Source organism: Oryctolagus cuniculus, chromosome 9, assembly GCF_051225735.1.
Source record: "Oryctolagus cuniculus isolate XC-2025 breed Fujian yellow rabbit chromosome 9, ASM5122573v1, whole genome shotgun sequence".
NCBI classification, from domain to species: Eukaryota; Metazoa; Chordata; class Mammalia; order Lagomorpha; family Leporidae; genus Oryctolagus; species Oryctolagus cuniculus.
In genome coordinates, this window is record NC_142875.1 from 118,783,650 (window position 1) to 118,810,725 (window position 27,076).

A 27,076-nucleotide genomic window follows, 5' to 3' on the forward strand; every position below is an offset into this window, starting at 1 on the left:
AAAAATGTTCCAAGCCACTAAAATGACAACAGATTTTCACTGTGGATATCATTCTTATGGTTTTATGCACCAGGCCCTTTGATAAGAGTTATAAGAGATCTAGGCAGCTTAACTACAAGGATGTGAGGGACGGTGTTGTGGTGTGGCTGGTTAAGCTGCTGCCTGCCATGCTGGCGTCCTATGTGGGCACCAGTTCAAATCCCAGCTGCTCCACTTCCAGCTCCCTGCTAGTGCACCTGGAAACGCAGCAGAAGAGGGCACAAGTACTTAGGTTCCTGAACCTAAGTGGGAGACCAAGATGAAGCTCCAGTGTCCTAGCTGTGGTTTGGCCCAGCCCTGGCCATTGTAGCTATTTGGGGAGTGAACCAGCAGATAAAAAATTTATCTTTCTCTCCCCATTTCTCTATAACGCAGCCTTTCAAATATATATATATACATATCTATACATATATATATTTGATTATATATATATATTTGATATATATATATATGGTGATTCTGGACAAAAGGATGTGAGACAGGTATTAACCAAACAGGGCTGCCCTGGGAACGTGCAGTCAAAAAATACATATATATGTATATATGTTTATATTGATGCAAAAATTTTTTAAATTCATCATAATTCTTTCAAAGAACACATTTTCCATGAAATTTTTTAATATTATCATATGGTCTTGATATTGATTCCTTATCAGATGTGTGACTGGGAATTATTTTCTATCATTATACATGTTACATTTTCACTTTGTTTTTTATATGTATAATTTAAAAAATGTAATATAGCCTCATTTATCTATTTATTATTTTGCTGACCGTGCTGTAGGTGTCATATCCAATAAATCAGAGCCAGGTCTAATGTCCTGTGACATTCCCAATGCATTTTTCTATGATTATGAAAGATTTTAGCCTCATATAGCAATAATTAATATACATTTGGATTTCATTTTTGCATATGATATAAGCAAGGGGTCCACTTTCATCCATTTGCATGTGATAATCCAATTTCTCCAACATCAGTTGTTGAAGAGACTATTCATTTCCCATGTGATTCCTGTTGAAAATCATCCCTGTTGTGTGAAATTGTCTTTAAATCTCTCTTTATTCCAGTGAAATACCTAATTACTGTTGCTTTGTGGCATAGTTTGAAACCAGGAATGGAGAGGTATCGAACTGTTTTGTTTTCTTCAGTATTGTTTTGGCTATTTAGAGTACTTTGGATTCCATATGAAATTTGGGATTTGTTTGTTTGTTTGTTTATAAAAAATGTTACTGGTATTTGATAGTTATTGCATTGCATCCGTGAATCACTTGGGATAATTTTAACAATACTGAATCCCCAGGCCATGAGCATGGCATGTTTTCTCACTTATCTGTGTCTTTTTAAATTTCTTTCATCAATGTTGTATAGTTTACAAAATATAGATCTTTTATTTCCTTTGTTAAGCTTATCCCAAAGTATTTTGTCCTTTTTAGTATCAGTAAATGGCTTGTTTTCTTGCTTTCTGTTTTTTTGATTTGGACTTAACATTATATAGAAAATTCATTTTTGGGCTCTGATTATTTTATTCTTCATTGTTACTGAACTTTTAATCTAGTTACAATATTTTGTGAAAATTTTTCAAAACAAGATCATGTCATTTGTGAACAAAGATAATTTTACTACTTGTTTTCCAATTTGAATGCCTTTTATTTCATCTTCCTTTCTAATTGCTATATCTAGCATTATGTAAAATATGAATAGTCATATTGGGCATCCTTACCTTGTCTCTAATTTGAAAGGAAAAATTTCAGCATTTCTTCCTCAATTTTTATTTATTTGAAAAGAAAGAACACAGCGAGAAAGATGGAGACCAAAAGGTAAAGAGAACTTCCAACTGCTGTATTGCTTCCCAAATGCCATTAAAATCCACAACTGGGCTATTTTGAAACCGGGAGCCTAAAACTCCATCGTATTTCTTGCATGAGTATCAGGGATCCAAGTGCTTGGCCATTTCTGGTTGCCTCCCGTGGTGTTCCCTATGGGAAGCTACAGCCTGAAGCAGAGCCAGGATGCAAACACAGGCACTCCCGTGTGAGAGGCCGGCATCCCAGGTGGCATCTCAGCTGTCTGCTGAAAGAATGCTCAGCTCTGGTTTTCAGTCTTTCCCACTGAAAAGGATGTTAGTGTGGACTCTTCCTGTTTGATTTTTATTGTGTTGAAGTAGCTTCTTTCTCTTTTTCTTCCTTCCTTCCTTCCTTCCTTCCTTCCTTCCTTTTTTTTTCTTATTTGACAGGTACTATTAGACAGTGAGAGACACAGAGAGAAAGGTCTTCCTTCCATTGATTCACCCCCAAAAATGGCCGCTACAGCCGGCGCTGTGCCGATCTGAAGCCAGGAGCCAGGTGCTTCCTCATGGTCTCCCATGCAGGTGCAGGCGCCCAATCACCTGGGCCATCCCCCACTGCCTTCCCTGGCCACAGCAGAGAGCTGGACTGGAAGGGGAGCAGCTGGGACTAGAACCCGGCGCCCATATGGGATGCTGGCACCGCCAGCAGAGGCCCGAAGTAGCTTCTTTCTACTTACAGTTTGTCCAGGGGTTTGACCATAAGAGGTTGTTGAACTTGTCTAGTGATTTTTCTGCATTGATTGAGATAATCATATGGTTTGTGTTCATTTGTTAATTGATGTGTAATACTGATTTATTTTCATATGTTGAATTATCTTTGCATACTATATACCAATCCCACTTGGTCATGGGTTAACATTCTTTTAATGTGCTGTTTAATTCATTCTGCTATTGTGTTGAAGATTGTTGCACCAATATTTACCAGGGATATTAGTCTAAAGTTTTCCTTTCTTGTGTGTCTTTGTCTATATTTGGTATCAGGATAATTCTAGTCACATAGAATGAGTTTAGGAGTATCTCTTCCACACTGATTCTGAGTTTTTTGAAAGACTGGTATTAATTCTTCTTCAAGTATTGGGTAGAAGTCTCCCATGAAGTCACCTGGTCCTGGGTTTTTCTTTATTGGAGGGTTTTTGATAACCAGTTCAGTTCTTACTAAATACAGGCCTGTTTAGATTTTTATTGATTCATGATTTAGTTTTCTTAGGTTTCATATTTCTAGGAGTTTGTTCATTTCTTCTAGGTTTTCCAATTTGTTGCAATCTAATTTTTTATTGAGGGCTCATAATACATTTTTATATTTTGATGTGTCAGTTGTACTATCTCCTTTTTCATTTCATATTTTAGCTAGTTAAGTCGTCTTTCTCTTTTATTTAGTCCAGCAAAGGGTTTGTAATTTTTGTTGCCTTTTTAAGAATCCAGTCGGTGAACTCAGGGGGCTTCCATAGCCTTGGAAGCTCATGACAAGAGCCTAGTGTGATCACTGATGCCATAAACAAGAGTGTCAATTGTTAAATCAGCAATAGGAGTCACTGTGCACTTACTCCTCATGTAGGATCTTTGTCCTTAGTGTGCTGTACATTGAGATTTAATGCTATAACTAGTACTCAAACAGTATTTTTCACTTTATGTTTCTGTGTGGGAGCAAACTGTTGAAATCTTTACTTAATGTATGCTAAACTGATCTTCTGTATATAAAGAGAATCGAAAATGAATCTAGATGTGAATGGAAGGGGAGAGGGAGTGGGAAAGGGGAGGGTTGCGGGTGGGAGGGACGTTATGGGGGGGAAGCCATTGTAATCCATAAGCTGTACTTTGGAAATTTATATTCATTAAATAAAAGTTTAAAAAAAAGAATCCAAATTTCGGACTAACTAATTTGTTTCTATTATTTTTCTATTATCTATATCATTTATTTCTGCTCTAATCTTTATTATTTCCTTCCTTCTCCTAACTTTGGGTTTAGTTTGTTCTTCTTTGTCTAGTTCCTTGAGGGGATGTATTTTCTTTTTTATTGTAATTACTTACCACTTTTAGTCCACTGCATCCCAGATACATTGTATTTTTAGTTCCTTTTGTCTCTAAGATATATTCTAAATTTCCTTGTGATTTCTTCTTTGATCCATTGGTGTTTAAGAATGTACTATAGGGGCCAGTGCTGTGGCATAGCAGGTAAAGCTGCTGCCTGCAGTGCCGGCGTCTCATATGGGTGCTGGTTCTAGTCCTGGATGCTCTATTCCGATCCAGCCCCCTGCTACAGCCTGGAAAGCAGTGGAAGATGGGCCCAGTGCTTGGGCCCCTGCACCCACGTAGGAGACCCAGAAGCAGCTCCTGGCTCCTGGCTTTGGATTGGTGTGACTCTAGCCGTTACAGCCATTTGGGGAGTGAACCAGCAGATGGACGGTGTCTCTCCCTCTGTCTCTCTGCCTCTGCCTCTCTCTAACTCTGCTTTTCAAATAAATAAAAAATAAGAGTGTACTGTATGAATTATGGGATATCTATATATGCAATTTGATATATATGAATGTGTGGATTTTCCTATTTTCTTTCTGATATTAATTTCTAGTTTATTTTCATTGTCATTGGAAAAAAATTACTGGGTTCATTTCAATCATTTTAATTTTGTTATGGTTTGTTTTCTGCCTAAAAATGTTGTCTCTTTTTCAGAATGTTACATTTCTGCATAGGAAATGTGTATTGTGCTGCTATTGGATAACATGTTTTTGCTAATCTGGCAAAAATTTTATTTCTCATTCATGTTTGAAGGATAGTTTTGTTGTATATGCTGTTCCTGGCTGGCAGGGTTATTTTTAGTACTTTGAGTATATCATCTCAGTCCCTTACAGCCTGCAAAGCTTCTGTTGAGAAATCTGCTAATAACCTAAAAAGAGCGTCTCGTACTGTGCATGATGAGTAATTTTTCTGTTGTTGCTTTCAAAACGCTCTCTGTGATTTTTGACACTTGGATGATGCTGTCTTGGTGCAGGTCTCTGTATATCTATTCTAGTTGCAACTTTTTGAGCTTTTTGAATTTTTACGTCCATTTATTTAAATTTGAGAAATATGGGGCCTTTATTTTCTTCAAATGAATCCTATGCCCTTCCCTCTTTTTTTCTTCTGTTCTGGTTCTCCTATAATGAGTATATTGTTTCTGCTTGGTGGTAGTCTGTAATTCCTTTAGGCTCTTCATTCTTCTCCTTCTCCTTCTTCTTTCATTTTTTTAATTCTTACCTCTGTTATTTTCAAGTTTCTTTCTTTGAATTAGGTTATTCTCCTGTCTGGTCAATTCTATTGTTTAGTCCCATTAGTGAATTTTTCAATTCAGTTCATATATGCTTTGGCGCCAGAATTTGTTTTGTTCTTGATGATTTCTATACCTTTATTGATATTCTCATTTTGTTTTTACATCATTTTTCTGATTTCATTTGATTGTCTTCTCTTTTAATTAATTGTGTTAATGGCAATCAGTTTGAATTCTTTGGCATTTCCTATCTTTATTTTTGGGTCAGTTTCTAGAGATTTATTTTGTTCTTTTACACATGTTAAACCTGTTTCTTTATATGTCTTTTTTTTAATGTTGAGGCTTTAACATCTGATGAATCAGCCAACTCCCCCAGACTTTGCAACCTTACTTAATATTATGAGGACTTTCTCCAACCATTCTGGCTAGATATTCCAAAGCTTTCTCAATTCTTTTCTGTGTATGCATTCCTTTCTGTACTCTGGGTTTTTGTGTGATGTCCTATTTGAAAATATTTGCTGGTTTCTATGCAGGACCCAACTCTAATATCTGCCTGCAGTATTCTGATCTTACTGGTACTATACTTAATTGTGACATTAGAGCTCTATCTAGTGTCCTTCTGTGGTACTGTTCAAACAGGTGCACATATATCTTAACTAAGAAATGTTGTCTTGACTCCTGCGATGAACCAAACAAATAAAACCTCTTGTCCTGATAAATTTATATTTTACTAAGGGCAATAGACAAAAAAAATAAAGTAAATATGAGTTAGAAAGTAATACAGTTTTAAGGAGTGCTCAAGGAAAGTGGCATTGGCAAAGTTGCATTGAGACAAAACTTCAAGAATACAAGAGAGTTAGTGGTGGGAATGTAGCTGTGGGAACAGCTTTCCCTGTGGAGAGGAAAGCAAGGATGAGAAGCTGAGGCAGTGTAATATGGCAACCTGGAATGCTCAAGGTTCAGCAGGAAGGTTAGTGAAGCATAAAATGAGTGAGCAAGGACAAGAATGGCATAAGATGAAAGAACAAAGGCAAAGGGGCAAGGAGTTTCAGAGAGGACAAGTCACTTAGGGTCTTGTAAGTCACTGAAAAGATATTAGTACAAGTGAGACAGGAGGGCACCAGTGGAAACATGAGCTAATTTTTATTTTGAAAAGACTTATCTGGTTACTATGTTGGAAAGGGAGTATTAGTGAGGCTGGAGCAGCAACAGAAAAATATATCCGGAGTCTACTAAAACAATTGAGGCTAGATGTGATGGTGGAGACCCCAGTAGAGTAGGAGCTGTCCTAGGCTGTTGTGTATTGTTATAACAGAATACCTGATACTGAGCGGTGTGTAAAGAAAGGACATTTACCTGCCCTATGAGTCTGGTGACGGTAAGGTCCAAACTGCATGGTACCTCAGCCCGCTGTGGGTAACCTTGGCTGTGTCTTCACGTGGTGGAGAGGCAGAAAGGGAAACAGAGGCAGGCAAAAGGTCCTTGTGTAGGAGCAAAAAGGCAAGAGAGTAAAGAGGGGCCAGGTTCACCCTTGGATAAAATGTTTCTCTTGGGAATGAATTCACTTCCGGAAGAGCTGACTACTGTCTTGAGACTGCATTAATCCATTTGTTGGGGTGGAGCCCCATTACCTTCTACTAAGCCTTACCTATTAAAGGTTCCCTAATTTCAATACTGCCACACTGGGCACCAAGCTTCTAGTACATCAACAGTTGCAGGATAAACCATATCCAACCATAGCTGGAGGCACAAGGAAGGAAGACGTCTTAGTTCAGACAGGTAGAAGAGTATGGCCGGGTGATGAAACAATTTAATTCTTGAACTACAGGAGGCCAGGAAGGCCAAGATGAGAGTGACAGAATGAATAAGTACTGATGTGTGCCCTCCTCCTGGTTGGTAGATGACTCATAAGGCCATGGATCCCATCACCAGAGATCTGGTCTCATGATCTGATTACCTCCCAAAGGCTAAACTGCAAATACTTTGACATTGGGGAATAACATTTAACACATGAATCTCAGGGATACATAAATGTGCAATCCACTGTGGTCAGATTTTAATAATAGAGCAAACTGGAATTCACTTATGGGTGTGAACTGGATTTTAAGAAAAAAGATGAGTCAATAAATTTTATTAAAATGAAATTGAGTTAAAACACCTCTAATCACTGTATCTTAGGTTGAATATCAGTCATTGTATCGGTCAGGGAATTTCTCTTTGTCTCTTGGAAATATGGTTTTTCTGCTGGCTTCCTGGAAATGCTGTCTTTGTTCTGCCACCCCCTGAATTAACTGGTAATAGACACTTGGAAATAAAGAGTAGCTTACCATGAAGATCCCTGGGAACATTGTCTAGCTTCTTGTGAATCTGTTAAAGACTTTAAGTAGAAATAGTGCTTAAATGTACTGTTCCAATAAGCTGCTGTTGTAACCAAATTAGAAAATAAAGCTTCATCCTATAGTGATGAAAATGTTAAAAGGGCTGGGAAGTACCAACTGGTATCAGGGAAAGTTGGGTATACTTTTTATGATAAAAATAGCTTTTAAGTAAAAGAGTAAAACAATTTTGATTCCATGTACATGTAAACCACCTTTGATTAACCAGTTTTTTGTTTGTTTGTTTGTTTTTGTAGATGTTCTTGGTAGCTCTCGCACTGAGCTATATTTGCAAGGCTCTAGGTGGAATCATTATGAAAAGTTCCATCACTCAGATAGAAAGGAGATTTGACATATCCTCTTCTCTTTCTGGACTCATTGATGGGAGCTTTGAAATCGGTAACATTTATTCCTATTTTAATACTCAGACTTGCAGAGTTCATACACTGCTCAGACATGTTTTACATCACCAGTTCTCAGCCAGCAGTAAATTTTCCCATCGACAGTTGCTCTCATGCTACCTTCTGCTCCTTCATGTGATGTCATAATCATTCCCATAATATCTTATTGTATAGCATTTCATAGCTCTCTTGTGATTTTTAGCCCGCTGGTTCTGAGTGTGTGGAGCCAAGATGTTTTTGGGTATCTAAAGACACTAACTGGGCTGGCACCGCGGCTCACTAGGCTAATCCTCCGCCTTGCGGCGCCGGCACACCGGGTTCTAGTCCTGGTTGGGGCGCCAGATTATGTCCCAGTTGCCCCTCTTCCAGGCCAGCTCTCTGCTGTGGCCAGGGAGTGCAGTGGAGGATGGCCCAAGTCCTTGGGCCCTGCACCCCATGGGAGACCAGGATAAGTACCTGGCTCCTGCCATCGGATCAGTGCGGCGTGCTGGCCGCGGCGGCTATTGGAGGGTGAACCAACGGCAAAAAGGAAGACCTTTCTTCTGTCTCTCTCTCTCACTGTCCACTCTGCCTGTCAAAAATAAAAAATAAATAAATAAAAATAAATAAAGACACTAACTGGACTTTTTCAAAATTTTGTCTCTTTTTTAGTTTAAACCTTATTTAACCATTTAAGCACTTCTCTGTTGTATTACTTTATCCACTGATTAATTTCAGTGCTTTTGAAGTCCAGTAATTCTTGGTTACTATCTGTTCATTGTTGTATCTGTAGCTCCAGATGGGTCAGAGTATGTTGTGACTCCATCAACTTGGAATGCTCTTCTTCCCCGTCATATTCTAAGTAATTTATGCCTAACATTAATTCTCAAACAGCCTCTCCTCCATGAAATTTCCCAAAAGGCCTTCATTATTTTGATTTCTCCTTTCTTTCTCATGTTGTCTAATGGCGTCTCTGACTATTTGTATCACTTGTATGTAAGTTTTTTGAAGATGGGTAGGATGGTTTGTTTTTTTTAAAGATATCTGTGGCTCTAGACACCATAGCAAATACACAATAGAAATTTAGGGGATGCTAGGAATGAATGAATAAATGCATGAAATAATAAACCTCAGGAAGATTATTCTCTGTGTTGTCATTCTAAAAATTTTCAATTTTCATTCTAACACAGTCCAGTCAACTCCACATTCTTCAATAAAATTTTGCTTTAATAATATTGCCAAATAATCCAAGGACTTCCTGTTGGATCTGAAACCTATGCTTTAATGCGGGTGACTCACCTTCTGCATTAAATTATATGGTCTTAAAGAATCTTCTATTTGCATCCACTCTCAAGCCTTTAATTCTGCTGGACCAAAAATTGGACTCAGTCAATGTTTGCTGTAAGGAATCATATCAACATGATTTTGTTCTTTTTCTAGGAAATTTGCTTGTGATTGTGTTCGTAAGTTACTTTGGATCAAAACTACACAGACCGAAGATAATTGGAATTGGATGTTTTGTTATGGGAGCTGGAAGTATTTTAACAGCTTTACCACATTTCTTCATGGGATAGTAAGTATTAAATGCCTCTGTGCTGTTAATTATTAACTTGTAAATTAATTCTAAAACTTAATTTTTCCTTTAAAATGGGCCATTCTACCTTTTTAAAATATAAAGGCATTAAGTAAGTATAGGAATGGAGTATATTTGTGATGCTACAATTACCTTACTGCTTTACGCACCTTTGTTTTTTATAGATTTTGAAGTATGAATAGGACTAAATAAGGTATATAGTTTTATATGAAATAAACAAGTTCTTTTGGCTTTTTGTACTACATTCATGAATCATGCCTTTGCCTATATTTTGGTCTTACTCTGTAAGACTTCACTATTCAGCAGACTACTGTATGGGTTCTCCCATCACTAATCCATTGAAACTTTTCCTCTTAATGTCACTGTATAGTTTTTATTAGAGTTAGGTGCTCATGAGAGAGAACTTAAAATATCAGTGACAGAACAGAAGCTTATTCTTCACAAAAAAAAAGTTATTATAACTAGCCCCAGGGTGTCATGATACTACTTCTTTTTGTCATATTTCTCTGCCTTGTGTGGCCTTGACCTTAGGTGCAAGTGTTGGTCCAGACAGCAGGATAAAAGAAGGGAAGAAGCACAAGAAGGAAAAGCAGGGAGCAAAGGCTAAGACATAAGAGCTATGTTCAAACAAATAATACCTGTACTAGCTTGAAATTTTCCAAAAGTTAGTTCCATTTCACACTCACTATATACAGACATGGGTAAAAGCAGACCTTATTTTAGTCTGCCATTTATTCCCAGCTAAAAATCCCAACTTCAATTCAGTTGCTACGGGAAGAGAAAAGAGTGAATATTGGGAAACAGTTTCTGCCGGAGACACTAATTATCTACTCATTGCCCAATCCAACAGTCTTGTCTTTTGATCACCAGTTGAGCTTCATGATTTTCTACATTTAATCCTTATGAAAATCTCTCCTTTATGATACTGCTCCTTGTTCTTATTTTCAACATTTCACATCATCTCTTGATTTGTTTCCTGTCTCTGTGGCATTTTCATCATGTCCATCCTTTCTTCTGCTTCCAGCACCATAAGGTCAGTATCTCCTTTGCTCTCTCATTAATCTTCTTAATCTTGCATTCTACCTGATTTTTATATGACTACAATGCAACTATCACCTAGATGCAGTGACCTTCTCTAACACTCAAGGTATATATAATCATTCACCTTAAGTGAACATCTCCAACTTAATATTCCACAAGCATTTACCATCTCTGTATTCAAAACTTAGCTTATCATTGTGCCTAGACCAGCTCAGGTTTTCACACTCACTTTTCAGTCCCTTTACTCACAAAGGGACTCCAATCAACATCAAGGGCCTCATTCTTAATGCTTTATTTACTGCAACCCTGCTAACTAGTAGTCGCCAGAACTTGCTTATTCAACTTCCTATCAAAGCTGAACATCCCCCGATATCCTGATCCTACTGGAAGCCCACCCATTATGCCTGGCATTGATGTTTTTCCTCCAGTTCCAATTCTATTCTAACTCAAATTAGAGTACACATTAAACACAAGCCTATTTTATTCTTGATAAAAATTTCCAGTTTCTTAAAGCAGTTTTTCAGACTTCAGTTCCTGGACAGCTAATGGGTCAATAAACAAATTCAGGTTATTTAGGTCCACATTTTTCCACAATATAGGACAGAACAGAATAAAATAGAGTGTCAATGGGCAAAAATGCTATTCTATAAAATTTCTGTTTGGTTATACATAGATTTGTGAATATGTGTGTCTGTGTTTCATGGTTGTGATGCAAAATGTGTTTCTTGCTGTTGGTCACAGTCAAAAACCTTGGAAGTCCCTTGCTGGTGGGTTAATACCACAATATTCACATCTTGGCATACAGTGTTTCCTTAGCTTGAATACCTCTCTGCGTTTTCTACTGGTTAAACTCCTTTCCCTTTTCAAAATTTGTGTCTTATGTCATCTTACTGTGAAGTCCTCTCCAACCTACCTATCCCTCATCTGTAAGCAAATCTGATGCTCCCCTTTTCCTTTCTGACAACCCAGAAGCTTGTATTTTTTTATATTTTTTATCATATATGCTTATCTTAAAGAATAAGCACACATGCTGAAATATTAAAATTATGTATTTTTTATAGTTTTTTTGAAGCTGATCATAATACCTAGTTTGTCAAAACAGGCTGTACTTAGAGCTACAGCATACCCTGGTGTTTTTGGATAGCAACATTTGTTCCCATTGTAGTTTCCTCTCTGCTGTGCCTATCAAATTCTCCTTTACCAAGTAGAAATGGATTACAATTTCATTGAATAAGTTTTAGAGTCTTAGAATGTATGTGTGTGCATGTGTGTACACATGTGTGTGTGCCCATGAAGGAAAATCAGACAGGTATTTGAGAGAAAATGTAAATGATTTTACATGTATTATAGGTTGATTTGTAAAATATTATTCTCAGTTTATTAAATGTCATCCCAAATCATCAGAAAGTTTATATTGTGATCATTTTTGAAGATAATTCAAAGGCATGAGTAGATGCAGTTAGCACTTTTAAGAAAAACGAAATCAGAGTAGTTCAGTTTTTTAAATCTTAACCAGAATATATGCATTCCTAGAGTTATAGCAAGATGATAATTGAGATTACCTGGGGAGTAGTTAATTAGCTTTTTTTAGTGGACAACCATTTCACTTCCCATAACATCTCCCAAAATAGAAGCTGGAAAACTGACAAAATTCTGGAAACTTGAAGACAAAGTGTTGCACGTAAAGAGAAAAATTTCTCTGTATTTCTGGGGAAGGTGAGAATATTCAATACATAAAGCAAAATTTTAAATCCAGTGATGTTCCTGCAGTTACAGGTATTCTAAAGAAACCAATATTAATCCATCGGAGAATTCAACTTCAAGCTTTTCAACTTGTTCAACTTACCAAACTTTATCACTCAATGGAACGTCATCTGAGATGCTGGGGAAAGGTACAAATTAATAGTGGCAAAAATTATAAAATTCCCAAATTTAATTACATAGCTAAAAAATATTGTGATATTTATTGGCATAATTGATTAAAAAACAAATGGGAAATATTACCTTTACAAACAATCAAATCATAATGTTAATAAATATTATTTATTAAGAACTTTTAAGATTATATACAAAAAGAGCACTTTCAGTAGGAAATTGGCAAAAAATATTTTTTAAAAAAGAAGCAGGAAATGGGTGCTGTCACTGTGACATAGCAGATAAAGCTGCTGCCTGTAGTGCCAGCATCCCCCATGGGTGCTGGTTCAAGTCCCGGCTATTCCTCTTTCAATACAACTCTCTGCTATGACCTGGGAAATAAATAAATAAATAAATAAATAAATAAATAAATATTTTTTAAAAATATATGAGATATATAACAAACGTTAAAATGACCCTGTGTACTGGGATTTGAGATTATTTTTATTTCTTTTGTGTTTTCTGTTTTTGCAAACTTTGCAAAGTGAATGTGAATCATTGAAAATTAGTGAAAAAAGCAAAAAAATACAAAAAAGCAATAAATAAATGTTTCAAAGTAGATGAATGATAAGAATGATAAAGCTAATTTTTAAAATAAAACACTCTCTTGTTACACAGGTTGTGAAAAGGATTCTGGGTCATACATGTGGATCTACGTCTTAATGGGGAACATGCTTCGTGGAATAGGTGAAACCCCTATAGTACCACTAGGGATTTCCTACATTGATGATTTTGCTACAGAAGGAAGCTCTTCTGTTTATTTAGGTAATTCACAGAAAATATTAAATTGCATGGTTACTTATTCTGAGCCTATATCTGAATTTGTAAAATCGTTACTAAATTATTACTTTTGCTTAGAAAAATTATTAGGAGAAATGTATTGTGTAATGTTATTTTAAAAATCATGATGCATGGCCAGCGCCGTGGCTCACTAGGCTAATCCTCCACCTTGCGGCACCGGCACTCCAGGTTCTAGTCCTGGTCGGGGCGCCGGATTCTGTCCCGGTTGCCTCTCTTCCAGGCCAGCTCTCTGCTGTGGCCAGGGAGTGCAGTGGAGGATGGCCAAGTGCCATCAGATCAGCGCGGTGTGCCGGCCGCAGCACACTGGCCGCGGCGGCCATTGGAGGGTGAACCAACGGCAAAGGAAGACCTTTCTCTCTGTCTCTCTCTCACTGTCCACTCTGCCTGTCAAAAAAAAAAAAAAATCATGATGCATCAGAACCATGTATTTTTGGAATCTGATAAGATTGTTTTATAATATCTTCAGGTGCTTTGCATGCAGTAGCAATGATTGGCCCTATCATTGGCTTTGCAATCGGATCTCTGTCTGCCAAAATGTATGTGGATATTGGATTTGTGGATTTGAGTAAGTACAATCAAAACATGTAATATGATGTGTCTTTCAAGTACAAGGCAATATTCTTCCAAATATTTGATTTTACTCTTTCAATGTTCTTTGTTTACTATTTTTAAAAAGTTTTAAGTAGGAAATAAATGCATCAAATCAGAATAAAAATAGAACTCAGTTCCTATCTATCCCACACTTTTACAACTAAGTATAAAATGAGAAAAATTAACAGATTTATTTTAGGTCACTTCATCCAAAATAACAAATATCCAAATGTTCCTCTCCCTGTGAATTCCACTTGACTGTGGAATTGACTGTGGTTTGGACATTGAGGTGCAGAATATTACAGCTCGCTTTTCTAAAGGCTCCTTGTGGCTGCTGAGTCAAGTCACATGGAGGGGGTTGGGGTGACTCCACTGGGCAATTTTGTTTCAGTCACTTTTCCTGGTCCTAGCCGTGGACTTGGCAAATGGCAACATTCGATGAGAGATTGTTGAGCAAATGGATAAAAGAATGCCCATGTAAGTGTTATTTGTGTCCTTTCTTGTCATTCTCAGAGCGTGCTTTCCTTCTTCGTTTGTAGAAGAAATAGAGACCATGTATGGAAACTTCTTCAACCTCAGTATCTTCTCCATACAAATGCCCTGGCATCAAATTCATCTGCACTTCTTGTTCTTATCTCCAGCTACTCTTAATACATCCATCCAGAATTTAGATCCCCTCTTCTCCTTTCTCCCAGGATCCAATTCCATCAATCCTCTGTCTCATCCATCCTGCATCTTAAACCTCTCTATCCCTACTCTATTTTCCATCATTTTATATTCATACAATTTTGTATATCCCCAAACAACTTTGTAGATGATTTTCTGTCTTACTATTTCTCTTCAGAGCCAAGCTCTTTGAAAACAAAATAATCTAAATTAGATGGCTCACCTTCTCACCTCCCATCCACTTCCAGCTGAAATCTGACTTCTACCACTAGTGAAATATAATTGATTTCTACCTAATTTAGCAATTTTAATAGATACTTTTCTGTGCCTTATTTTAGTTGGTTCTTCTAGCTCTTCTACCCTCGTTCCTTCCTTCCTACCTTCCTTTCCAACCTCCTTCCCTCCCTCCTTCTTCCCATTCCTTCTTACATGTCTAATAAGCATATAAAATTCAACGTGTCAGACTCTGGGCTCATCGTTTAACCTCTAACTCCCTTTGTTCCCTATATTCCCTCTCTTCATGAATACCTTTATCTTTATCTTAACAAAAATTACTGACTGAATTATTACAGAAATTTTCACCTGTATTGTCTACCACCAGTCTCACTCATTTTTATTCATACTGCTTCCAGATTAAGCTTTATTATTTATTTATTTATTATTTTGATTTTGTTTAAAGAATACATGTATCTGTATTTCATGTATACAGATTTAGGAACATAATGGTATCTCCCTCCTCCTCCCTCCCTCCTGTGTCCCGTCCTTCCTCTTCCTTCCTCTCAATTTCTGCAATGATCTACCTTCAGTTTACTTTATATTCTTAAGATTAACCCCACACTAAGTAAAGAGCTCAACAAAGAATAACAAGAAAAAAAATCACTTTCCTCAACAGTGTAGACAAGGGCTATAAACAATCATCTAAGCTGAGAATGTCAATTTCACTCCCATATATTGTATTTGTGTACTCTATTAGTTACCACAAATCAGAGAACATATGGTATTTGTCTTTTTGGGACTGGCTTATTTTGGAACTGAAAACCATTGGTACCCATTTTGTTGCAAAAGACAGGATTTCATTCTTTTTTATGTCTGAGTAGTATTCCTAGTGTAAATATACCATAATTTCTTTATCTAGTCATCAGTTGATGGACATCTTGGTTTATTCCAAATCTCAACTATTGTGAATTGAGCTGCAGTAAATATGGGTACAGATCATTCTTTGACATCCTGATTTCATTTCATTTGGGTAAATTTTTTCATATGTCTGTTGGCCATTTGAATTTCCTCTTTGAAAAATGTCCGTTCAAATTCTTTGCCCATTTCTTAACTGGATTGCTTCTTTTGTTATTGTTGAATTTCTTGAGCTCTTTATAGATTCTGTTATCAGCTGCATAGTTTGCAAATATTTTCTCCCATTCTGTTGATTGCCTCTTCACTTTGCTGAGTGTTTCTTTTGCAGTGCAGAAGTTTCTCAGCTTGATGTAATCCCATTTTTCAATTTTGGCTTTGACTGCCTGTGCTTCTGAGGTCTTTTCCATGACACTTTTACCTATGCCAATGTCTTGTAGAGTTTCTCCAATGTTCTTTAGTAATTTGATGTTATCAAGTTGCACATTTAGATCCTTGATCCATTTTGAATTGATATTTATATAGGAGTAAGGCAGGGAACTTGGTTGATACTTTGGCACGCAGAGATCCAATTTTCCAAACACCATTTGTTGAAGGGACTGTCCTTTCTGTAGGGATTAATTTTATCTCCCGTGTCAAAGATTAGTTGGTTGTAGATGAGTGGAATGATTTCTGGAGTTTCTGTAATGTTACATTGGATCTACATGTCTATTTTTGTGCCAGCACTAGGATGTTTTTATTATAAGTGCCCTGTAGAATGTATTAAAACCTGGTATTGTAATGCCTCTGGCTTTGTTTTTATTATATAAGGTCACTTTGGCCATTTGTGGTGTTTTGTGTTTCTCTGAATTTTAGTATCATTTTCCTCTAGATCTGTGAATAATATCACTGGAATAGCATAGAAAGGGTGAAATATAGTTTACTTTATCTGTGGAGGACAACTACAATAGGACAACAACAAATTGCCCAGGGCTCATTATCTTTCAAAATGATTTTTTACTGACTTTATTTCTTGTAGAAAGTATCAGAATAACTCCTAAGGATGCTCGATGGGTTGGTGCTTGGTGGCTTGGTTTCCTTATGGCTGGAATGATATCCATTATTGCTTCCATACCATTCTTTTTCCTGCCCAAAAATCCAAATAAACCACGGAAGGAAAGAAAAGCTTCGAAAACTTTGCCTGTGACCAAAACAAATGAAGATAAGAGCCAAACTGCTCATTTGGCCAACCATGGACAAAATGTTACTGAAAATATGACAGGTAGGTACTTCACATTCACGATCAACTTGGAATTGTTAATCTTGTTCATCTCTATGAAGGGATATATAACAAATCACATGTAAACCTTCTGGAGGTAGCTTTCCTCCATACTAAATTCAACTGAATTATTTTTCTAAAACTCGTGTTACATTTAGTAAATATTTCCTGTGTACATAGCATGGGGAAAAGTATTAATTTTGTACTCCATAGCAGGAAGAAACCAAAGCAATATCTGTCCCTTATAAACCAAGGAGTGCATATTCATTTGAAAACTAGATAGTATAAACTGTAAGAGAGAAAAGGGATGTCATATCTTATTCATTCATTCAACAAATGATACCAAGCTCTATACTAGTCCTGGTGTTAGATCATTATAACTAGTGGTGATGCTGAAAGGTGCATAGACAAAGCAAAATACCTTAATTACTGTGGTAAGGCTAAGTTTTTCTACTCTAATGAGAAGATGGAATTAGAAGGAAGTCAGAAGTTTCTCCCAAGGTAATTAGAATAAGCAGTTTTTTCTCGGTGATTGTATAACAATATTACTAACTAAAATGTCCAAAAAATGAAATGGAAACAGTGGTAGTAGTTAAAATAATTGGAACTAATTAATGAATTAAGGTTCTTCAGCATATGGGAATTCCTTCTCTTTCAAATATAAGCCCTGGTTGGTAATGGGGAGCCACTGAGAAGCAATCATCAGGAGAATGATCCAGCAACAGCCATTGAAAGGTCGTTGAAACAAGGAGGAGTAGACAGTAATTTTCAGACTGGGGAGAAATGCTGAATGGTGAAAAGCAAAACTGCAATACCTAAACCCATGGCAGCCTTGCAAGTTGACATTAAAGTAGAATTACAAATTTTTAGGTATAACTCAAGTTCTTCCTCTCAGCAGTTTTTCCATGTACCCATTTCATTGTTACTTTCTCCATTACACTATGTGAAAAACAATAATGTGCTAGAACCAGCTTGTATTGGATTATTAGAGAATTGCTCAGTTTTAGGCTACACTGGTCACTTGCTATTGGCCACCACACGAAATTTTATCACCATTTATTAACACAGAAATTGGGAAATGTTACACATCAATGTATCCCCAAAAGCCAGTTGTTAAACATTTACCAGCATGCTACTAAGTTAGAACTCTTTTAAATTTAGTATGCACACCAAAGTTATCACACCAAGAATTTTTCACTTTGCACAAGGGCCTTTAGAAATTAATGGAAAGCACTTACTGCATGCATGGACTTTAACTTTTTTAAAAGTTAATTTTTATTTATTTTATTTACTTGAAAGGCAAAGGCAAAGAATCAGAGAAAGAGAGACAGAGAGAAGAGAGACAGAGACAGAATGAAACCTTTCATTCCTTGGTTTAATCCCCAAATACCCGCAATAGCTGGGGCTGGGCCAGGCTGAACCCAAGTGCCTAAATTCATCCAAGTGAAGAACCCAATACCTTGAACTGTCACTCACTGCCTCCCAGGTATGCATTAGCAAGAAGCTGGAATTTGGAATAGAGCCAGGACTTGAACTCAAGTACTCTGATGTGGGGTGTGGGTGTCTCCAAGTGGCATTTTAACTACTACACATAACACTCCAAATTATCTTTTATTCCCACGTTTCCCTTGAACTTTCTGAGGTACCCTCATGTGTGCTATGCTTTTACTCTACCTTATCAAACCCATAAACTTAGTGGATTGTCTAAGCCTAAGGACAGGATTGACTGTTAAGGGCAAAGAACATAGAGAAGATAATGAAGATCAACTTCACTTATCAACATCATGTATATTATCAATTGTGTTTGAAGGATAGTGACCTAAATGAAAAGAGATCCTCAGTTAGTTATAAAACTATTAAAAATGGATGAAATAGGGGCTGGTGCTGTGGCACAGCGGGTTATAGCCCTGGCCTGAAGTGCCGCATCCCATATGGGCTCCAGTTCTAGTCCTGGCTGCTCCTCTTCCAATCCAGCTCTCTGCTATGGCCTGGTATAGCAACAGAAGATGGGCCAAGTCCTTGGGCCCCTGTACCCATGTGGGAGACCCAGAAGAAGCTCCTGGACCCTGGCTTCAGATCAGCCCAGCTCTCCGCATTGCAGCCATTTTGGGAATGAACCAGCAAATGGAAGACCTCTCTCTGCCTCTACCTCTCTCTGTAACTCTGTCTTTCAAATAAATAAAAATAAATCTTTTTAAAAAAGGATGAAATAACTAAGAACAGATATTCAGAAGAAAAAATACTGGATTTATTCTATATATTCCTGAAGATTAATGATTATTATATTATTATATAGTAATATATAATAATATAATATATAATATTTATTATATAACATAATATATAATATATACATTATATAATATAATATTATATTATTATTCCTAAGATTAATTGTTTAGAAACAAAAACAGGTGATTTTCATTCATTATTAAAATAATATGCAATGATAAGAACTATCTAAAGGTTGATCAATCCATCTCTGAGGCAGTCAGCTTTTCATCACTTGAAGTTTTTACTGATCCATTTAATAGGAATATTTAGTGGATTCTAACTGTGAAAGTTCAGACTACATGACATCCAAGTTCACACCCACCTCCAACTTCAATAATCTGGTTGAATCATATGTTCTGTTTCTTTTAATCAAAGATCATGACTTAGGTTGCTTTACAAATCATTGGTGCGCTTCCTGATTGGTGAACCCAAAAAGAACTTTAGAATCTGGGCCTAAAAATTTTAATTGTTATTTATCCCTGCTATAAATGTCCTTTATTCTCTTCCTTGTCGTTTGCTCTAACTTTTTCATTTTATGATAAGCAGATGAAACTATTTCTTAGTTACCATTAGATGGAAATCCTGGTTCTGACCATATCTAATGGAAATCTTTAGATATCTCAAGAGCAAGGTCTTTCAAAGTCTGTATAATCCATCTCTCAATAAACACATCTAGTTCCTTCTACTTGGCCTATTATTGTGACTGACTTGGTAATCACAGACCCAGATCACATAATTTCTACCATGAACATATTGTGAATTGGTTACACATCTGTTTGCAGACATGGCTCATTGTTCAGTTCCTGTTGTCATGTAACTTGAGGCACAGCATCACTCCCTGCCTCTCCTTCTTGCATCTTAAGACAGGTGGTTTATATCACTGCCGGATTTACAGGGGATGCATTTTATTGTAAAAAAGCAGAATACTAGGGAGCAAGAGTGATGAGTCCTAATATCAAATCAATCTTTAAAGTTTTAAATATTATTTATTTATAAGTGGAAACAGACCATATATATATATTTAGTGGAGTCTATCTGTGAAATTTATATATATTAAAGTTTAAAGAGAGGGAGAGAGAGGGAGAGAGAAATAGAGAAAGAGAGATCTCCTACCAGTTGGTTCACCACCCAGATGCATGCAACATCCAGGGATGGGGAGGTGTCCTCCATGGGTAGCAAGAACCCAACTACCTATGTTAGCGTTGCCATGTTACTGAGAAACTAGAATCAGGAGGAAGAGCTGGGTATCAAACACAGGTACTTCAATGTGGGATGCCGGCATTTTAATTGCAGGCCAAATGTCTGCCTCATCTTTAAGAGTTTTGAAATGTGTTTTTATTCCTGTGCGTTTTGAGTTATTTTGTAATTTAGTATAGATTTTTTTAATTTAAATTTTAAATATTTTAAAACTATTTTTAAATAATCATAATATTCATGGAGCAATTATGTTATCAAGTACCAATACTTAATATTTAGACATAGCCTACTTTTGCTTTCTTGAACACTTAGCATTTGGCTAGTTTCCCATTAAAAACCAAATATTTGTTGAATGAATGAATAAATGAGCTAGTCTGTATGCAGTAATAACCAAATGTTAAGTGAACAAAGCAAGTCAATTGTTAAATCAACAGCAGGAGTCACTGTGAGCTTATTCCCCATGAAGGATCTCTGTCCTTGATGTGTTGTACTGTGTAAATTAACGGTATAACTAGTACTCAAACAATACTTCATACTTTGTGTTTCTGTGTGGGTGAAAACTGTTGAAATCTTTACTTAATACATACTAAATTGATCATCTACATATATAAAGATAATTGAAAATGAGTCTTGATGTGAATGGGATGGGAGAGGGAGCGGGAGATGGGATGGTTGCGGGTGGGAGGGAGGTTACAGGGGGAAAAAGCCACTATAATCCAAAAGTTGTACTTTGGAAATTTATATTTATTAAATAAAAGTTTTTAAAAAAAGCAAATCACAAAACAATACATATGTATGGTCCCATTTTTGGGTAAAATGAACTAAACAGGGCCAGTGCCGTGGCTCACTAGGCTAATCCTCCGCCTGCAGCACCAGCACCCCGGGTTCTAGTCCCGGTCTGGGCGCTGAAGTCTGTCCCGGTTGCTCCCCTCTTCCAGTTCAGCTCTCTGCTGTGGCCCGGGAAGGCAGTGGAGGATGGCCCACTGCACCGCATGGGAGACCAGGAGAAGCACCTGGCTCCTGGCTTTGGATCAGCTCAGTGCACTGGCTGTAGCGGCCGTTTGGGGGGTGAACCAACGGAAGGAAGACCTTTCTCTCTCTCTCTCTCACTGTCTAAACTATGTCTGTCAAAAAAAAATGAACTAAACAAATAAATATTAATCAGTATGTGGAAAATATTTAAGGCATCTATATGATAAACTGTTGACAGTAGGAAAGCTGAATACTTTTAAAATTTTGTTATGGATCAATGTTATTTTAGATTTTATATGACACAAGATTAAGATATTAATATGTATTTAATTTGCATTCTAATGTTTCTTTATTTTTCTACTTCTTAGGTTTTTTCCAGTCTATGAAAAACATCCTTACCAATCGCCTATATGTTATCTTCTTGGCTTTAACACTGCTACAGATCAGCAGTTTTATTGGTTCTTTTACTTATATCTTCAAATATATAGAACAACAGTATGGTCAGTCAACATCTCAGGCTAACTTTTTGTTGGGTAAGACATACTGTTTGCCTGTTTACTGGATAAGTGATGTTCTACTGAATGGTTGTATTCTAGGTGAAATTTTACTATGAATGCAGCCACCCATATTTAGTAGATATAATTTCCCTTTATCCTTTTTTTTTTTTCAAATCTCCTCAGATTTGTCAATCTTGTGATGTCAAAATTGCTGTGCATTTGAAGTTCTATCCCATGTTAGATGAGTGCCTACAGGAAGCATTACATGGGAATGGAATATACATACATACATACATATATATATATGGTACCTACATAACTGGGTCTCATAATATGGTGCTTAGATAGTGAGATAAACCATGTAATGTCATCATTATAATTGTGTAGTTCATAGACTTTAAAATCAGAACTCAACTACTTAAAAAAATCATTACATTGATGTTTACAAAACAAGAATTAAATATATCATCAAATTATGCATAATTCAAAAAAATCACATTTTGAAGATTTTTTTGCTGCAATATCTGTTTTTAATGGCATATTTAGAAATATTTATTAAGGGCAGATTTTCTTATATGATTCTTTCCACGACTCCAGTATTTTGGAAACACTGTTGAAACTCAGTAAGTTAAAGAATTCATTAAGTAACAGGGCTATGTCATAAGTAAATGAGAAAATAATATTTTGAAAAGGAATTACTGGCTGGCATCGTGGCTCACTAGGCTAATCTTCTGCCTGCAGCACTGGCACCCCGGGTTCTAGTCCTTGTCGGGGCACCGGGGTCTGTCCCGGTTGCTCCTCTTCCAGGCCAGCTCTCTGCTGTGGCCCAGGAGTACAATGGAGGATGGCCCAGGTCCTTGGGCCCTGCCCCAACATGGGAGACCAGGAGGAAGCACCTGGATCCTGGCTTCAGATGAGATCGGCGCAGCGTGCCGACCGCAAGGCACCAGCTGTAGCGGCCAATTGGGGGGGTGAACCAATGGAAAAGGAAGACCTTTCTCTCTGTCTCTCTCTCTCACTGTCTAACTCTGCCTGTCAAAAAAAAAAAAGAAAAAAAAAAGAAAAAAAAGAAAAAAAGAAAAAGGAAAAGGAAAAGGAAAAGGAAAAGGAAAGGAAAGGAAAGGAAAGGAAAGGAAAGGAAAGAAAAGAAAAAGAATTGCTGAAGCACTGGACCAGACTTCTGTATGAGTCTCTGCTTGAAACTGAAATGAAAGCGTAAATTATAAAAGTGAAATTTTGTTCCCAATAAACTAACCTGAGTTTTTTGTTAGAGAGGTTTTCATCTTTAACAACTCTTCAAGGACATGCAATAGAAAAGTTATAAAAGGGGGTCAAACTTTTTTTATTGTTTACGTTCATTTTTATCTGTCATATAGAAGACAGCAAGAGATATCCCAGCCACTGGTTAACTCCCAGAATCCCTGCAACAGCTGGATAGGGTCCAGGTAGAAGCCAGGTGCCTGGAAGTCCATTTTAGTCTTTCAAATGGGGAACAGGAATTTAACTATTTGTGCCATCACCTGCCAACTCTAAGAGTGCACATTGCAGGAAGCTATAATGAAGAGTGGAGTTGGAACTCAAACTCAGGCTCTCCCATATGTGATATGGGCATCCCAAGTGGCATCTTAACCACTGTGCCAAACATCTGCCCCGAACATTGTCCAAAAAAATAATAGAATTATTTTCATTTTTTTAATGTGAAAGACACACACACACACGGGGGTGAGGGGGGAGGTCATCTGGTGGTTCGCTCCCCAAATGCCCAGGGCTAGACCAAGCAAAAGCCAGGAGCTAAGAACTCAATCTGGGTCTCTCACATGTGTAGCAGAGACTGAAATAGTTGAGCCATGGCTGCTGCCTCCAGGGAGTGCATTAGCAGGCTACTGGATCAAAAATAGAGAAGCTGAGACTCAAACCAGTCATACAGTTACCTTGATACAGGATGCAGGCATCCCAAGCAGTGACTTAACCACCTGACCAAATACCCACTCCTTCACCCCAAACATTTTAATACTGTATGTAGACATATTTATCATCCAAGGCTATATAAAGGAGCTTCAGTTTGTGGAAAAGGAATTAAAAGATGAGTTTATTTTAATGGAAAAGTATTTGAAATTTATGGCCATGAGGGAGTCTTTAAAAAGTTCATGAAAACATGTATTGTTAAAACAACTATGCATGGATTTCAGATTTTTGTATCAAAATTTCTATTTCTATTTTACAACATTTTTAAGTACTTTCCTATATGTGTTTTGATGAACAAGGAAGAGATATTAATTCAAGCATTCGATTCTAACATTCTGGGCAAATCACAAGTGAGTTCTTGTGGGTTGAAACTTTATTTTAAAAAATGTAAAGTATTTTCAATGTATCAAAGTCTCATTCATAAAGATGGTGTTTTATTGTTTCTCTACAGGCTAAAAAGGGGAGGGACCTCATAGAAATCATCTGTTGAGATAGAAATATTATGACTGGTTTTTTTGTTTATATATATATTTTTTTGGTTACTGAGGAAACCATGCCCTCACTATTAGGGGGTGGAATTATTCTGTATTTCCTTTTTGGGAACTTGTTCCCCTATCTCTATCCAGGCCTATCACCCTTGTATTTAAGAAGGAAAAAAATTGGAGGAAGTTGGTTGATATGTACTTTGTTTCATATGTAAAGACATATAAAAATCATATTTATATTATCATAACTTTCTTCTCTTATTATTTCTAGGACTCATAACTGTACCTACTATGGCAACTGGGATGTTTTCAGGAGGATATATCATTAAAAAATTCAAATTTACACTTGTTGGAATTGCCAAATATGCATTCTTTACTTCTTTAATGTCCTTCTTATTTTTCCTGTTATATTTTGCTCTAACCTGTGAGAGCAAATCAGTTGCTGGTCTAACTTTGACCTATGATGGGTTCGTATTTATCTCTTTTTTTTATTATTTATTTTTTTTTAACTTTTATTTAATGAATATAAATTTCCAAAGTACGACTTATGGATTACAATGGCTTCCCCCTCATACCGTCCTTCCCACCCACAACCCTCCCCTTTATCTCTTTATCAGTTGTCTAACATATTACCCCTGTAATTAAAATACTGAAAAATCAATTATAACATGATCAGTTGAGAATGACAAGATGTACAGTTTTAAAAATGAAACTACATGAGCTTTATAATGATTTACTTTATACTATGGTTATAAATTATAAAAGGAAAATATAAATAAATATAAATTATATAAGGAAAATAGGCAGAAAGGAATTCTTGCTAATTTTTTAATTGCGAAAAATTTCAACTTATGAATTAGTATGATGTCAGTTTCTCAAGAACCTCTCCTTTAATTCCTTCCTTAAAGAAAAAATATGTGGGTCACAGTAAAATTTTGGAATGCTTACAATGAGTAGGATGGGTACTTTACTCCCATTTTACAGATGAAGAAAGTATAGATAGTAATCATATGATTCTGCTTCAAGTTTTAGTTTTTGGTTCCAAAACACTTAGATCACTTAGTAAACGACCACTTAGTAAAGACTGCTACAATCTTGGATGAGTCATCAGGCTAATATAAATGACACTCTACAAAAGTGACTGAGCAACCTTTACCTGCAATGTGTTTCCAAGTTGACCTATCTTTACAGGAGAAAATTTCATTATATTGTACTGAATTCTTATTCTGGATGCTAAAATGCTTCTTCTGATATTTTATTCATTATAAATAGAATGAAGAAATATCCTAAGTATATTTGTGTATTAGATCTTGGAGAACCTTAACTTTTCCATTATTATCTCTACCCCAAGTCATGGGAGAGTTTCCTTTACTTGAAAGGCATAGAGACATAGACAGAAACATTTCCCATCCTCTGATTCACTCCTCAAATTCCCACAACAGCCGGAGCTGACCCAGACCAAAGACTCATTCCTTGTCTTCTTCACAGATGTCAGGGACCCAGTCCTCTGAGCAGTCACCCAGTGCCTGCTGGAAATCTGGAATCTGAAGTGGAGCCAGAACTCAAGCCAGTTACTCCCATTTGGCTGAAACCATCCTAAGTGATGTCTTAACTGCTATGCCAAATGCCCAACCCAAGGGCAAGATTCCTACCAGACATATTATAATCTCCTGAATATAGGAAACTGCTTAAGGTTAGGAAGGTTCATGTTCAAGCCACAGAGATCCTTGCATCAGCTCAGTAATCATATGAATTAGTTCTGCTTATTGTTGACTCTGAGCTTTCCAACTCCACATCTCACACAATACAGATTCCAGCTTGTCAGTCTTCCCACTTTTCTTTATCTAGATATTTCTCTATTCTGGAGGCTTGCCAAACGTATCTTGAGTTATTTCCCCTTGCTACTTAACATGGCGCTTTTTGAGCTTTTCCATTTACCATCATGTACTCTTGTAAGTCAGTGCAGTCCACCTAGAACACTGAATTTCAGAGGTAAAAAGAATCCTCTTATGTCCCTTTGTCTTGGTTAACACCAGAGGGGTTGTTACTTACTTGAATCCATGCAGAGACTCCAACCTATTTCTGCTTCACACCAGGAGTTTCAACTTCAGGCTTTCTTTTTTTAAAACTTTTATTTAATAAATATAAATTACCAAAGTACAGCTTTTGGATTATAGCAGATTCCCCCGCCCCCCATAACCTCCCTCCCAACCACAACCATCCCATCTCCTGCTCCCTCTCCCATCCCATTCACATCAAGATTGATTTTCAATTATCTTTATATAGAGAAGATCAACTTAGTTTATACTAAGTAAAGATTTCAACAGTTTGCACCCACACAAAAACACAAAGTATGAAGTACTGTTTGAGTACTAGTTATACCATTAAATCACATAGTACAGCACATTAAGGACAGAGATCCTACATAGGGAGTAAGTGCACAGTGACTCCTGTTGTTGATTTAACAATTGACACTCTTATTTATGATGTCAGTAATCACCCGAGGCTCTTGTCATGAGTAGTCAAGGCTATGGAAGCTTCTTGAGTTCGCCAACTCCTATCTTATTTAGACAAGGCTTTCTTTTAAGATTTATTTGTTTGTTTATTTTTTGAAAGGCAGAATTACAGAGAGAGGGAGAGAGACAGAGAGAGAGAGATCTTCCATCCACTGGAAGTGCCTTCTGGAATTTCCTCAATTATTCTCAGTATTTTTACAAAAACTAAGAGAATAATTTCTAAAATCTGTAAGCACAAAATTATATAAATGACATGTATTTTATAATTTTAGTGATGTCTTAAAATTATGTTTTA

General features: G+C 36.7%; 1 protein-coding gene across 2 annotated transcripts in view; it reads left to right on the top strand.

Moving 5' to 3' along the window:
• LOC100342119 (solute carrier organic anion transporter family member 1B3) overlaps nt 1-27,076 on the top strand; it is a 64,659-nt gene that overhangs the window by 17,194 nt on the left and 20,389 nt on the right. For both annotated transcript variants that reach the window (XM_008259567.5, XM_089303915.1), the window contains exons 3-10: nt 7,760-7,901; nt 9,323-9,455; nt 12,288-12,409; nt 13,050-13,196; nt 13,699-13,797; nt 16,636-16,878; nt 21,687-21,851; nt 24,537-24,732. In XM_008259567.5, coding sequence (XP_008257789.1) covers nt 7,760-7,901; nt 9,323-9,455; nt 12,288-12,409; nt 13,050-13,196; nt 13,699-13,797; nt 16,636-16,878; nt 21,687-21,851; nt 24,537-24,732 — 1,247 coding nt within the window. The remainder of the gene's footprint in view (nt 1-7,759; nt 7,902-9,322; nt 9,456-12,287; nt 12,410-13,049; nt 13,197-13,698; nt 13,798-16,635; nt 16,879-21,686; nt 21,852-24,536; nt 24,733-27,076) is intronic.